Below are 13,926 nucleotides of genomic sequence, written 5' to 3'. Positions count from 1 at the left end.
CATTGACATTGCATGAATGTGATGTAGCTGGTCTTCCAATTAATGAGTGAATTGTGTCAGATAAGCCAGTCATGACCAAGGAATATTTTCTTGGTTCTTAAGTCAGTGACAGCCAGATCAATCTGTTTTGAGTGATCACTGATGATGAGCTTGACAAACTTGGTGATCAAGCTGGCTTGATTCTTAGTTCCATCCACATTATATACTGAAATAGAAGTAGCAGTCATCTGAGTCAGTAGACTATACTTGTTGATAAAAGCATGATTTATTAAGCTTCCAGTACAGCCACTGTTGATTAGAGCTGTTACCACATATATGGAGCAAGACATGAGTGTTTTGATTTGGGCTTTAATAGTTAGATCCCATCCTGAGGTCTTTTGTCATTGGATATACTTTTGAGGTCTGTGAAGTTCATCAAGCCACTCTAAGGCTTGGCACTGCTTGACTTTCCTCATCCCTTCAATCATTTCATCAATCACTTCTTCTGCTCTGGTCTTTGTATCTAGTATTTGAGTACTGTCTTTGCTTCCTCCTCTGTTTTTATATCCTTGATGGCATGCCAAGTCCATTCAATGTCAAATGGTTTGAGCCATCCAGTGGGAGTCACTTCCTCTGTTTGATCCATAGATGATTGAGTCTTATCAGTTGGCAATTCATCAAGTCCTTCAGCTGATCCAGTGGAATTGCTCACTGGTCAGCTCTGTCTTTTACTTCCTCAATCTCTGTCTCTTTCCTGAGTTTTTCATCCTCCTTCTGTAACTCAATGATCTGCACTCAAATGTCTTCTTGCATTTGTTTCTTCTTCAGATGGTCCCTTGACAGATATCCTTTCTGGCCATAGTTAAAGCATTTTCTCTCCTTCTTTAATCAATCTATATCCATCAGCTTGCCCTGACTGGTATATGTAGTGCTAGTGCCTGTCTTTTGTATTCCATATGTGGGAGTACTAGTCAATGATGAGGCATTGGCTTTATTAGTACTGGTCAGATTGGTGAGCTTTGTGCTTGGTGGTTAATAGAGTTTATGATTGTCCTGAAGATTCATCTGCTCAGCCTTCTGATGCTGTTATTCCTTGTATATTTCTTTAATCTGCTCTTTTCACATGTCATATCCCTTTGGAATATTCATCCTGATGTCTAAGATCATTTTGATGTAGGAGAGAGGTGCCTCATGCTTGAGCATCTCAACCATCCTTCCATTATCAGTGATGTCATCTCAGATTCTGGCCAATTTGCCATGCCATTCTAGCTCATTGAAATATTCAGTGGTTGGCTTATCACCCATCATATACTCCTTCATCTTGCTCTTGTATACTTCTTGTACAGCAGGATCAGTGAACTTGTCCCAAAGGAGTGTTAAGTCCAAGTGACATATGACTGAAACACATGATAAATAGGTGCTGTATTGAGTTTGTACAGTCATGCCTAAGTTCACTAGATGTTTTATGTGGTGCTGTGTTCCAAGGCTATTGCAAGTTGGCTCAGGGTAAAATGATAGAAGAATAAACTTTAGCTTGAAGCTGGATATCTACAGCAAGAGCTATGCTACTTATATACTGTTTGTTCACCAAGATAAATATACTACTACTAATTGTGTCTGCTCAAGTCATTATGCCCTTTGTCCTTAGATATCATTACTATCTACAAAAGAGTTGTTGTCCATTATTGAGGAGTGTTATTGTGTTGGAAGACAATAATAGACTCAGCTTGTTGTGATGGCTTAAGCCTATCCCATGGTCCTAAGCACTGGTCTAAGCACTCTGACTAAGCATAAATAGGGGTTAATTGAGAAAGGAAAAGGAAAAATTATAATACCACAGTTGCAGTGTATTGAGCATAAAGACCTTGTGCTTTAGCTCTGAGTTTGTGTTTATAACTTTAGATGAGAGAACATATCTATTATTGATATCATTGAGAGATATTTGAGAACTGCACAAGATGCAAAAGCTTGCAAGAGACTTGAATTGCACTCTAGCCTGAGAATAAGAGAGCAGTGTCTGAAGGGCACTCTATTGAGTTTTTAAGGCATTTGTGATGCAAGATGCTACAGGCAGCAGAGATTCAAACTCTTTGGCTTGATCAGTGTTCACTTTTGGTTATTTCTGCAGATCAGCAGAGGTTCAAACCCTTTGAATCTGTTGGACATTGTTATATTGTGTTTTATGTCTCTGAATTGCATAGGTTTGAATCCTGTGGGTCTATGATCAGTTTGAAAACTTGTGGATAGAGATCTGAGCTCTTTCACACTTGTAGATGTGTTTGTGATTGGTTTCTGCTTAGAGCATTAAGCTTTGAATCATGCATTGTGTGTGTTAGAGATTTTGATTTGATCTGAGCTGTGCTTGGAATCTTTTGAGAGTTTTGTGGGAGTATTTGACATATTGTATTGAGCTACAGTATCTTTGCCTTGAGGCCTGCCAACATCTGTTGCCACCTCTTGTTTTGATAAAATAAAAAGCTTTGAGACTTAGAGAGATCTGAGACAGTTATACATATGCTATTGCTATTCACACACAGTGGAATCATTTGAGAAGACAATTGTATTTGCTATAGCTACTCTATCACATTATAATCCCCCCAATGAACTAAGAAGTGTTGTGTGTGTGTTGGTGTGGTTGTAATCAGTGGATAGCACTCTGCTGTATCCATTTTCATCTTGTATGTATGCAAAACCTCTTCAATGGCTTATTTTATTCAGATAATTTACTTTGTTCACAAGGCAGCAAATGCTACTCAATCCCAGTAGTATAAATATTATGTACATACTTACTGCTACCTCAGTCAATTGAGCTATAGGTCACAGACTGAAGTATGTATCACTTTATTCTCTTACATTTACAGTCAATTACTATTCTTGTAGCTATACTTTATTTAGATATGAGAATGTAGTCAATTCACTGCTGGGGCTGGTAGATTTTTAGCATGAGAAAAGGAGATCTCTACTTGCTCTAAAATATAACTAGAAATAGATACTTTTTCTTCTAATTTTATGGGATCTATTTTACTCATACAAAATGTCTAGAAAAGTTACAACATTTTTAGATCTCTTTTTTCCATGCTAAAAACCTACCAGCCTCAGCAGTGATTGAGCAACAGGCCACATACTGAGCTATACTTTATTTAGGTGTCAGTTTCTAAGAGGTTATGGGTTTATGCTCCATTAGAGCTTAAAGAAATAAACAACAAATATCCTTGTCTTACATTTATATCATGTCCTCCCCCAATGCTACCACTGCCACTGCAGCTACCATTCTGGTCCTTTCACTCTTTTCTATTGGTATATCTCTTGTGGACATCTGCTCTATGGACTTCCAGTGTCTGTCTGTTCTCTTGATCAGCATTCCAGCTAACACTTTCAGTTTGGATTACTCTAAACTTGACAAGAAAGAGAACAACTGGCACTTTCAGAGCCAGAATATTCTCAATTATCTTGCTCTCATGGATGGCATTGATGAACATCTAGCTGGCATAACCACATGCTCTAACCCATCAATGGAACCATATGCTATCCAGAACTGAAAAAAGAATGATCATGCAGCTCTTGCTTTTATCTTTCAACATTCTGTTGAGTCTAAGAAGTTATTCTTGGCTGGATTCACTGTTGCTGTTGATGTGTGAAAGGCTCTAAAAACTCATCATGAACAGGAGGGACCCATTGTGCAAATCAATCTCATTCAGAAGGCACTTATTATCTGCTATACTAGGACAGAACATATAGCCACAACCACAGCTTGTATTGAGCATCTAAATATGAGAATCTGGAACATGAATGATCCAATCTGAGATCTCTTTCTTTGCATGCCCTCTCTGGTGAAATAGCCTCAGCTCATACTGCCATTGTGCAGCTTATAAATTGCTCCACTAAAGCTTCTCTCATCACTTCTGCTGATATTAAGTGCAATCTCATAATACAGCAACAACTATTTGACTCTGATGATATGCATGCAAAGGATACTGCACTCACTGTCTCTGCTCAAAAGCCTTGCAACCAGTCTACCTGCATTAATCCCAAGTATTCTTCACCCAAAAGCTATACTATCCCTTACAGCATCATGAAAGAAGAAGGAATAGCTGGTAAAATCATTGAGAAGTCCTGTGCTGCATGAAAATGGGATCAGGATGGGAAAAAGTCTAGTCAAGAGAAACACTCTACACTCTCTATTCTAAAAGACAGTACTGGAAAAGTGTATATCTTCAACACAACTAACAGGTTATTTATTCCTTCTTCTACATCAACTAATGCCATCAAACCTGAATTCACCACTCTAGCCTCTAAGCATGCTACTCTGGAACTTCTTGACAATTTATCTAGTATGTCCACTGCTGAGACTGCAGAATACCAAGAATGGATGGCCATCATCAATAATATCTTGATCTCCATCAACTGGAACAACAATCATCAGAATATAGACATTGCATCAATCACAGCTGTACCACTGAATCAGCAGAAACAGACTATCATATCATTAAAAGAAATCTCATACTTTCTTGATACCAGCATAACCACTCATCTCACCTCTGAGCATAGCAACTTTCTTACTTTGACTGACATACCTCCAAGAGTGGTCAAAGACATTAGCAACTCTTCTATCTATGCCATTGGCATTAGTACTATCTGTATTCTGAATTTAAATAGAACCTTCTTGACTCTATAAAATGTCTTATACATTTTATCTGCATCAATATGACTCATGTTTATATCATTGCTCACTTGAGATTCAAAATTAGTAGCATATTTTAATGACAACATCTGTTGGCTTACCTTAAAAGCTACTGAAAAACTGTTGTGAGCAGAAAGCTTAGTCTGAACAGAAAGCTGTACAGCCTCATCCATGACATTTCTCTCAAAGCTGATCATGCTCTCATCACTATATCATCCATGTCTGATCTTGAAACTTGGCACAAACATCTGAGACACATTAACTATTAGACAATTGCAAAAATGATTCAGTCTGGTTCACTCCAAGGTATTCCCATCAATCTATCTAAGTTACCACCAAAGTGTGACTCATGTATTTTAGATAAATAGACAAAAATATAATACCAAAAATTTATCAGGAGAAGCACAAGGCACAAAGGAAACTTGAGATAGTCCAAGCTGATCTGATCAGGCCTCAGACAGTGGTATCATGGACTGGTATATAGTACATCATAGATATTGTGGATGACTACTCAAGCTGTGTATAGTCTATTTTTTGACAAAATAAAGATGATTCTTTTCTGGAATTACAAGCATGAGAGCATGCTAGGGAAAATGAAACCAGTCTGCATGTTGGAATCTATCATAAAAACAAGAGTGAACTGATGAGCTGAACTATGAGACTAGAAGATGGCTCTGTCAATTAATCATGATCAGAGCATAACTAAGGAAGAGAACCTGATCTACTATAACAATTAGATCTATTTGCCCTGAGATCATGCCCTACAAGAGGAGATCATTGCTCAGCCACATAGCCACATCACTGTGGGATATCTAGAGATTGCAAAGACTATGGAGCTCATACTGTGGAATTATTGATGGCTGAAGTTGAAGACAGATGTGAAGAAGTATGTAAAGACCTGTGAAACCTGCCAACACACCAAATTGAGCATCCAGGTGAAGACAGCCCTACTACACCTGAATGAGATGCCATATGCACTATAGACACATATCTCTGTAGACATAGTTACTGGATTACTGAAATGCCAAGGCTATGATACCATCATCATCATAGTCAACTGCTTTTCAAAGGTGATTATACCAGTCATATGCTCAATAGAGTTGTCATCAGAAGGGTGGGCAAAAATCCTGTGAGACAAGGTATACACCAGGTATGGGATGCTGCAAATGATAATTTTGGACTGCAGATCACAGTTTATCTTCAAATTTATGATGGATTTGTATCATCTGCTCTAGATCAAGAGCAATGCTTTGACTGCATACCACCTACAGATAGACAGACAGATGGAGTGAGTCAATTAGGAAGTTGAAAAATATCTTTGCATGTTCATCAATCATTGACAGAATGACTGGGCTGATTGGCTCTCACTCATTGCCTTCCAGCACAACAACTGCATACACTCCACTATAAGCAAAACTCCATTCTTCATCAACTATAGAAGAAACCCCCACATCACTAACTTATTCTGCCATACTGCTACAACTTCTGCTTTGACCATGTTCATAGACCAGATGGCTAAGATTTATGATGAAATGAAGTCTGCTCTCAAAAAGGTGGCTGTTGTGATGAAGTAGCAGTATGATATATTTCACTGTCACACTGTCCAATACAATGTTGGTGATTGCATATGGCTGGACATAACCAACCTTCACCTTCCACACTCAAAGAAGAAATTAGCCAACAAGCAAATCAGATCCTTTCCCATTACTAAAAAGATCAGCATCTCCACTGAGGAAGCATCAACAGCTTCATGGACTCTAGAGCTTAGTATGAAGGAGATTCATGAAACTGAAGATTGACCTGAGAATAAAAGGCATATGCATGAATGGTATCATCAACATTGTCACTAACAGCAGCAGTGATGGGTGATTTTGGAACCATGGAAGTTGATTTTTTTATGTGAGAAAGCTGAGGAGGCTTCACTGGAGTGGCAGGAATAACATGCAATGCCTTTTCTTTATATTTGAAGGATGACACATGAGAAGGAAGATGCAAGGCAGGCTTGGAAGAAACTGAAAGGACAACATAAGTGAGGTCAGCAAGTGGCTCTCTAGTCAGCAGATGATATGCATAAGAAGGGGGGGCTGCCTGAATATTCTGATCAGAATGAAGTGGCTTGACAGAGGAAATCTTTCACTGCTTTCAGACTTGACATTATAGCTCAAAGATTGAGATGAACCAGGGGTTTTGTTGTTCTCTACTTTGGAATTGGCAATAATATTGACATGCTCTCTCCTCATTCAGATATGTAAATTTGTGAAATTTGAGACTATATGGACTATCTGTCAGTCTACTATGCATGTAAACAGAGAATAGAGCTAGAGCACAAAGAAATATAGCCATTATAATGCTAAACTGAAGTAACAATGAGGAGAATGCATGGCCTAGTGATAGACTAATACCAGCATGGTTAGACTGCTCAGGAGATTCCAGCACTTGGCTTTAAATGTGCCAATACCATTACAAGAAGACATACTAAAAATAAAAAGAATACAATTGAAATATGATTGGCAATTCTGATCACATTGATCAAGAATGCACATTATTAATATACTGATGAGACATGCTTTAGAACAGAGAACTGAGACCCAAAGAAAGGTATCTGAATAACTGGATGCTAAACAGAGAAATAGAATAATGACAACAAAGTAATAAATAGAGAAATACTATCAAAAGGTGAATAGTGTGCTTAGTGCTCAGAGACTTGTGCACATACTTATAGCGCCTTAGCATGCATAACACTGCAAGAGACTCCACATCATACCAAGGTATAACACATACCCATTGGGTGGATTCATTGATGCATGTCAGATCAGAAGTGGCATATATTGTGAGTCAGATGGAATGTCTAAATGCTGAAAAAGAGAACATAGTCATTGTGGCTGACTCCAGATATGAGAGATAACCCCAGGGGCCTGAAACAGTTCTCCAGTGTCAGAATACTTCACTGGAGGAATAGAAAAGTGAGCAGACCTGGCTAGACCAGCTAACCAATGTTAGCTAGATAGAAAATAATGGACACAGCTCTGACCCAGGATAGAATAAGTGTGGTGACTGCAACATGCACATGAATGATATGCCAGAGACTCTAAGATAGAGTCCTGCACTTTGGAACTACTATATTTAGTGTGTCTTAGTAAGTACAGTAGTAGACTATTTAAGTACTGCATTGTAAGAGTAGCAGATAAGTTTCCAACCTCTCACAGTTACAGTGTATTAGGCATAGAAAGCCTTGCACTCTAGCTCTGGGTTTGTGTTTGTAACTTTAGGTGAAAGAATAGATCCATTATTGATATCATTAAGAGAAATTTGAGAACTGAGCAAGGCACAGAAGCTTGCAAGAAACTTGAGTTTGATTTGATAAGAGATTTTAGATTGTGCTCTAATCTGAGAATAAGAGAGTGGTGTCTGAAGGGCATCATCTTGAGTCTTTGAGGTATTTGTGACATACAGCACTATATGTGGCAGAGGTTCAAACTCTTTGGTCTGTCAGATAGTGTTTACTGTGTTTTGTGTCTCTGGATCACATAAGTTTGAATCCTGTGGGTCTATGATCAGTTTGAAAACTTGTGGACAGAGATCTGAGCTCTTTCACACTTGTGGATGTGTTTGTGATTGGTTTCTGCTTAGAGCATTGAGCTTTGAATCATGCATTGTGTGTGTTAGGGATTTTGATCTGATCTGAGCTGTGCTTGGAATCTTTTGAGAGTTTTGTGGGAGTATTTGACATATTGTATTGAGCTACAGTATCTTTGCCTTGAGGTCTGCCAACCTCTGTTGCCACCTCTTGTTTCAATAAAATGAAAAGCTTTGAGACTTAGAGACACCTAAGACTGTTGTATGCATACTATTACTATTTGCATGCAGTGGATTCATTGGAGAAGACACTTGTACTTGCTGTGGCTACTTTTACTGCATTATAATCCCCTTATAAAATAAGAGTATTATGTGTATGTTAGTGTGAGTGTGATCAGTGGATAGCATTCTATTGTGACTATTTTCATCTTATGCACATGCAAGACCTCTTCAATGTCACTGTCAGCAGAGAGAGCTATGAAGGAAATACTATGATAAAAACAGAGAAATCACAATAAGGAATGACCTTTTTGATAGAGCAAGTAGTCTGGACTAGAAGAGATTCTAGTTTTTTGTTACATACATGTGGCTGAACTCTGCTTCACACCAACTTTTTGTCAACCACAGATTCCACTAGAGCCCAACAAACCCACTATTACTTCCTATTTGATTTCATCCTACAATTTCACATTCATATATCATACTTCAATTTCCAACCTGAAGATAGTAGCAATTAGTTAGCATCAGAAACTATTAGACCCTGACTTGCAACTAGCTACCACTAGTATATAAACCATGTAAGTTCACAATAGTTAGACAGTTCAAATATCAACTTGGATAGCCAATACCCTTCATGCTCACTCCTGAGTTCTCTCTCTTATCTGGATTCTGCTCTGAAGGATATCTCTCTTTTCATCTCTCTGATAGACTCTATTCTGTCATTCTAATTCCTTAGGCTTCAACTCAAGGATGATGTTGCTAATAGCTTTGTTAACACCCATGCACTCTATTGGTATCTGCACATGCATCCAAGCTCACTCTATTAGCATGTTTCTAATATTATATTTGAACTCAACTCCTTGAGTCAAAAGTTTTCTTCATTATGTCCACTATATTCATCCAATCCACAGAAGTGGATTCTGAACAACCCAGTACCTATTCTAATATGTTTTCCATGAAAGACAGTTCAGCTTTCATCTCAAAGAAACAGCCAAACCTCTTTAGATCAGCTTTCAGTGGAGAACAATCCTCCTGTAGAGAAATCTACACCCATTCCAGTTTCACTGCCCACCAATCTAACTACCATGATTCCTCTAACTCTTTTGATGCCACCAGCATTCCACCCAATGGAGCCCAACAGATCAGCATGATGTATAGCACCTGAAATGACTCTATTACAGACCTCTTGTCTCTAGGCAATATACATAGAAATTCAGACAGTCCAGACTCTGAAGACAAAAGTGACAATGACATCTCTATTCATACTCCCATCTATTATGAGCCAAGCAGAAACTCACCAAACTCTTCCCCAGATGGCTCCAGTGCACTCAGAGGATCAGGAGGATCAGAAGGACTAGATGATTCTTGTAGTTCTGGTAATCCTGGGGATAACAATAATCCAAACCAGCAGAACATATTATAGAAGTTCATGAACCTGCTATGAGGGGTCTCCACTTCTCTGAACAATTCCAAGTCCATTACTATCTGCATCAAGATCAAGAAACCAGAGATCTTTGACAGCTCTGACTTCTGCAAGCTGAAGGCTTTTATTGTCTCCTTTCAGTTGAACTTCAATGACAGATCTACTGTATTCATAGAAGATACCAATAAAGTCAACTATGCTATTTTCTTCTTATCTGATACTGTGCTCAACTGATTTGAATCAGACATTCTTAACCTAATTCCATGGAATCCACTGGCCTGGCAATTCTTCTATGCAGCTTTTCTTGATGAGCTCCATAGCAACTTCAGCCCCTTTAATGCCATTGGAGATGCTGAGAATGCATTGAAACATCTCTGAATGCATGATGGAGACCAGATCATAAAGTATATGGTCCAATTCAACTAATATGCATCACAAATCAGGTACAGAAATGATTCTCTCTGCTATACCTTCTATCATGGCCTCTATACTCATATCAAGGATGATATGGCCCATCACAGAAAGCTGAACAATCTCTATGATATGCACTTTCTTGCTCAAAAACTTGACACTAGATACTGGACCTGAAAGACTGAAATTACTCACAAAAATCAGGATAACAAGATTTCCAATCCACTATCCAACTCTAAATATAAAGTGTCCAACACCACATCTTTGGCTTCTGACTCAACTCTGAAGACCATAGACTCCACCACTGCTTTCAAGTCCTATGCAAACAAGCTGAGCAAAGACAGCTGTCTTACTCAGAAAGAAAAAGACTGCTGCCACCAAAACAATCTCTGTGTAGCTCTTGTGAATGTATTTGTAAAGTGTTTTTGCTTAGAGTGCAAAGCTTTAAGTCATATATTATGTGTGTTAAGGTTTTTGAGTTCAGTCTGAGCATTGCTTGAGACTTATTGAGAGTTCTGTGAGAGCATTTTGAAATAGAGTGTTATATTATAGTACTCTTACCTTGAGAACTGACAACATCTGTTGCCCCTTTTATTACACAAAAGCTTTGATACTTAGAGAGATCTCAATTCTACACATGCACTATTGCTACTTGTGTACTATAGATTGTTGAAGAGATGATTGTATTAGCCATTGCTACTTCTATCACATTAGAATCTCTTAACAAACTTAGAGAGTTGTATATGTGTATTAGTGCAGATGTGATCAGTGTATAGTTTTACACTGTGTCAGTTTCTAGCTTGCACATGCAACCACCTCTTCAGTGTGATAGAGACAATCCTTTTAACTGCATTAAATAAACATGCCCCTTGCATTGCTCATTGAGCTTTTTCTCTCTCTTCTTGATGAATGCATTCTTTTTCTCCATGTTCATGCAATTGAGCTCAAAGCAGCAAAAGGTTATGCAATAGAGGCATGCAGCTATATATGATTTTGCATTACCTATGCATTGCCACTTGAACCTACAGCATTTAGTCTCAGCAGATACATAGTCTATACATCTCAATTCATTTCATTCAGCCTAAAATACTTGACTGGAGTCCAACACTTCCTAAAAGACCTCTATCCTGACTTTGACACAAAGTGGAGACATCTCATGGTATAAGCAACCATCTGTGCTCAAAGAAGATGAGAGGTGATCCTACATTTCTGTTGCAGGCAGGTTGTTTTCATGCAGTGAATAATGGCCAGGCTGAGTATGATGGTCAATTGCTTAAAGACAATTGACTGTCAACTCAGAACAAAACTGTCAATGCTTATATAAGATTGACATCAGATACTTGTGTCATTCTGCAACACTCTCCCTCAACACAATACTTCTCAGAGTTCAAGACTCAACAGCCTGATCATATGAGTCACCTTCTTCTTCTTTAAGGCTTTTGTAAAGATGTCAGCAGGCATGTATTCTATGTGAAGATGTTTAATATATATGTGTCTCTGCTTAATCTTGTCTTATAAGCAGTGGAAGCAGAGATTGAGGTGTTTGACATGACTATGATAATCAGGATTGTGAGTGACAGAGAGAGCAGACTGGTTGTCAATCAGCAGTGGGAATAGCAACAGATGATAGAAACCAAATTCTGTGAACAGATTTTGCAGCCACAGAATTTCCTGTCTAGTGGAAATGACATATTCAGCCTCTGTGGTTGATAAGATTACTATAGATTGTAGCTGGCTCATCCAGCTAACTGCACCTGTGCCCATCTTGACAATATATCCTGAGGTTGAGCATCTATTATCTGAGTTTTCATCATGATCTGCATCTGTGTATGTTTTGAACAGCTCTTGGTTTGTAGCATCAGGTGAATATGCTAATTTTAGGTCAATTGTATCTTTTATATATCTGAGGAGGCATTTCAAGGCCTTCCAATACCTCAATCCAGAGTTTTTGCTGAACTATGATAGGATGCTAACTGCAAAAGCTATGTCAGAATGAGTGGCAATGGCCAAGTATGCCACAGAGCCAAGGATCTGGAGATATGGGATGTGCTGCATGGTTTTCTATTCTGTTAGGAACATGCCAATTGACTGGACTTAAGTGCACATGTAGAGACTGGTGGCATGCATGGGCATTAATGAAGCTATTGGCAACATCCTCCTTGAGTTGGGCCCAAGGATTTGGATGGACAGAACAGAGTTCTGTTAGAGAAGTGAAGAGTATCCTTTGAAGCAGAGTCTGTCAGATGAGATAGAGAGGAGTTGGAGTGAGCATGAAGTGTAGATGGCTATCCAAGTTGATATTCAAACTGAATAATTACAATAGTTATACATGACTTTATATACTAATAGTAGCTAATTCTAAGTCAGGTTCTATTGGGTTCCAATGTTAATATTTGCTACTGAGTTTGGGGTCTAAATATTACAATGTGAAATATGGATGTGAAATGATAATGGTGAAAATAAAATTAATAGATAATAGGGAGCAGCTAGAGTCTGGTGGGTTTCTGTGATCAAATCTGTGGTTGGTTGAGGTGACATGAAGGCCAGTGGCATGCATGTAACAGTATCCCTCCATTAGTGTTCTTGCCCTCAAGAGTACAGATCCTGATGGCCAGTGGGACCACATGGAAGATTGTTAGTGGCCATAGGAATTTTTTGCAACTTAGTCAGATACCACCATCATCACCCTAACTATGTTGCCTCCTGCCATATATCATTGCTCATATACTCCCAAGCCTTTGGTGAGGGAACCCACCTCTGATGGCCCTGAAGAGGCCAAGGAATTATTTTGTCTGGAATAGCAGACCATGGAGAAAGAGTATGCAGAGGTCATAAAAGTCCACTTGGAGTGGAAAAGAGAGCAGGAGAGAGAGGAGAAGGTCTGGGCAGACTGTGTGGCCTGAAAGGTGCAGAGAAAGAAGCAGCAAGAGAGGTTGGAGAAAAAGAGGGAGGAGGTCCAGCAGGCAGCAGAGAGGCAGGTGAAGGAGGCAGAGAAGGTGTTGAGAGAGGCTGCTCAGAGGGAGGCTGAGGAGAGGGAGGCTGCAGAGGCCATGGAAAGAGCTGAGGCCTTGGAGGTAGAGCAGGAGGGGATGGTTATAGAGGATGGATTGCAAATGACCTCCATGGAGGTCATTGATTTTTGGCTGCATCAAGTGCTGGCAGAACAGTTTGGTTCTGGCCCTGGTTTTCACTTCAAGAAGGTGACTGACCATATGCCTCTGGAGTCCAGTGATGAGCAGGACAAGAGAACCAAGAGAGATGATGAGTCAGAAGAATCTGAGGGGACTCTAGAGAGGAGAAAGAAGGTGCAAGAGGAAAAGAGAAGAGTGGTGGGTCTAGTGGAGAAGAGCTATAAACACAAGTTCAGGTTGAGGAGCATAGTGGATGGCAGTGGGACAGAGGTGGTTGCTAGTCCCAAAATGCAGGCAAAGTTGAAAGTGATGGGGCTGGCAGAGAGTGAAGAATTGTTGGATGGTGAAAGTAAGTGTCTTGGTTTTCTTGTGTGGTTTGACTTAGCTTTTTGTTTTCAGGAAGTTGTATGTGCTGTCATCAAGATGGTATGCAGTGTTATGCATGATCAGTAACTGAAGGTGCTAGTTGAGGGCAGACTTGCACTTGCTGCAAGGTCAAGAAAACT

The 13,926-nt window shown here is 39.2% G+C and overlaps 1 protein-coding gene across 1 annotated transcript; it reads left to right on the top strand.

The window, feature by feature from the left end:
- Window positions 1–3,209: 3,209 nt before the first annotated feature.
- BT62DRAFT_921707 (uncharacterized protein) lies at window positions 3,210–3,518 on the top strand (the record flags this gene model as incomplete). Its single annotated transcript, XM_043184341.1, has 1 exon — window positions 3,210–3,518. One exon carries the CDS (start codon window positions 3,210–3,212, stop codon window positions 3,516–3,518), a length of 309 nt encoding a protein of 102 aa, XP_043037267.1.
- Window positions 3,519–13,926: the final 10,408 nt, after the last annotated feature.

The sequence above is a fragment of the Guyanagaster necrorhizus genome (genome assembly GCF_019112545.1).
Source record: "Guyanagaster necrorhizus MCA 3950 unplaced genomic scaffold BT62scaffold_21, whole genome shotgun sequence".
NCBI classification, from domain to species: domain Eukaryota; kingdom Fungi; phylum Basidiomycota; class Agaricomycetes; order Agaricales; family Physalacriaceae; genus Guyanagaster; species Guyanagaster necrorhizus.
Note: the sequence above shows the minus strand (reverse complement) of the source record. Positions and strands in the feature narration are given on the sequence as shown.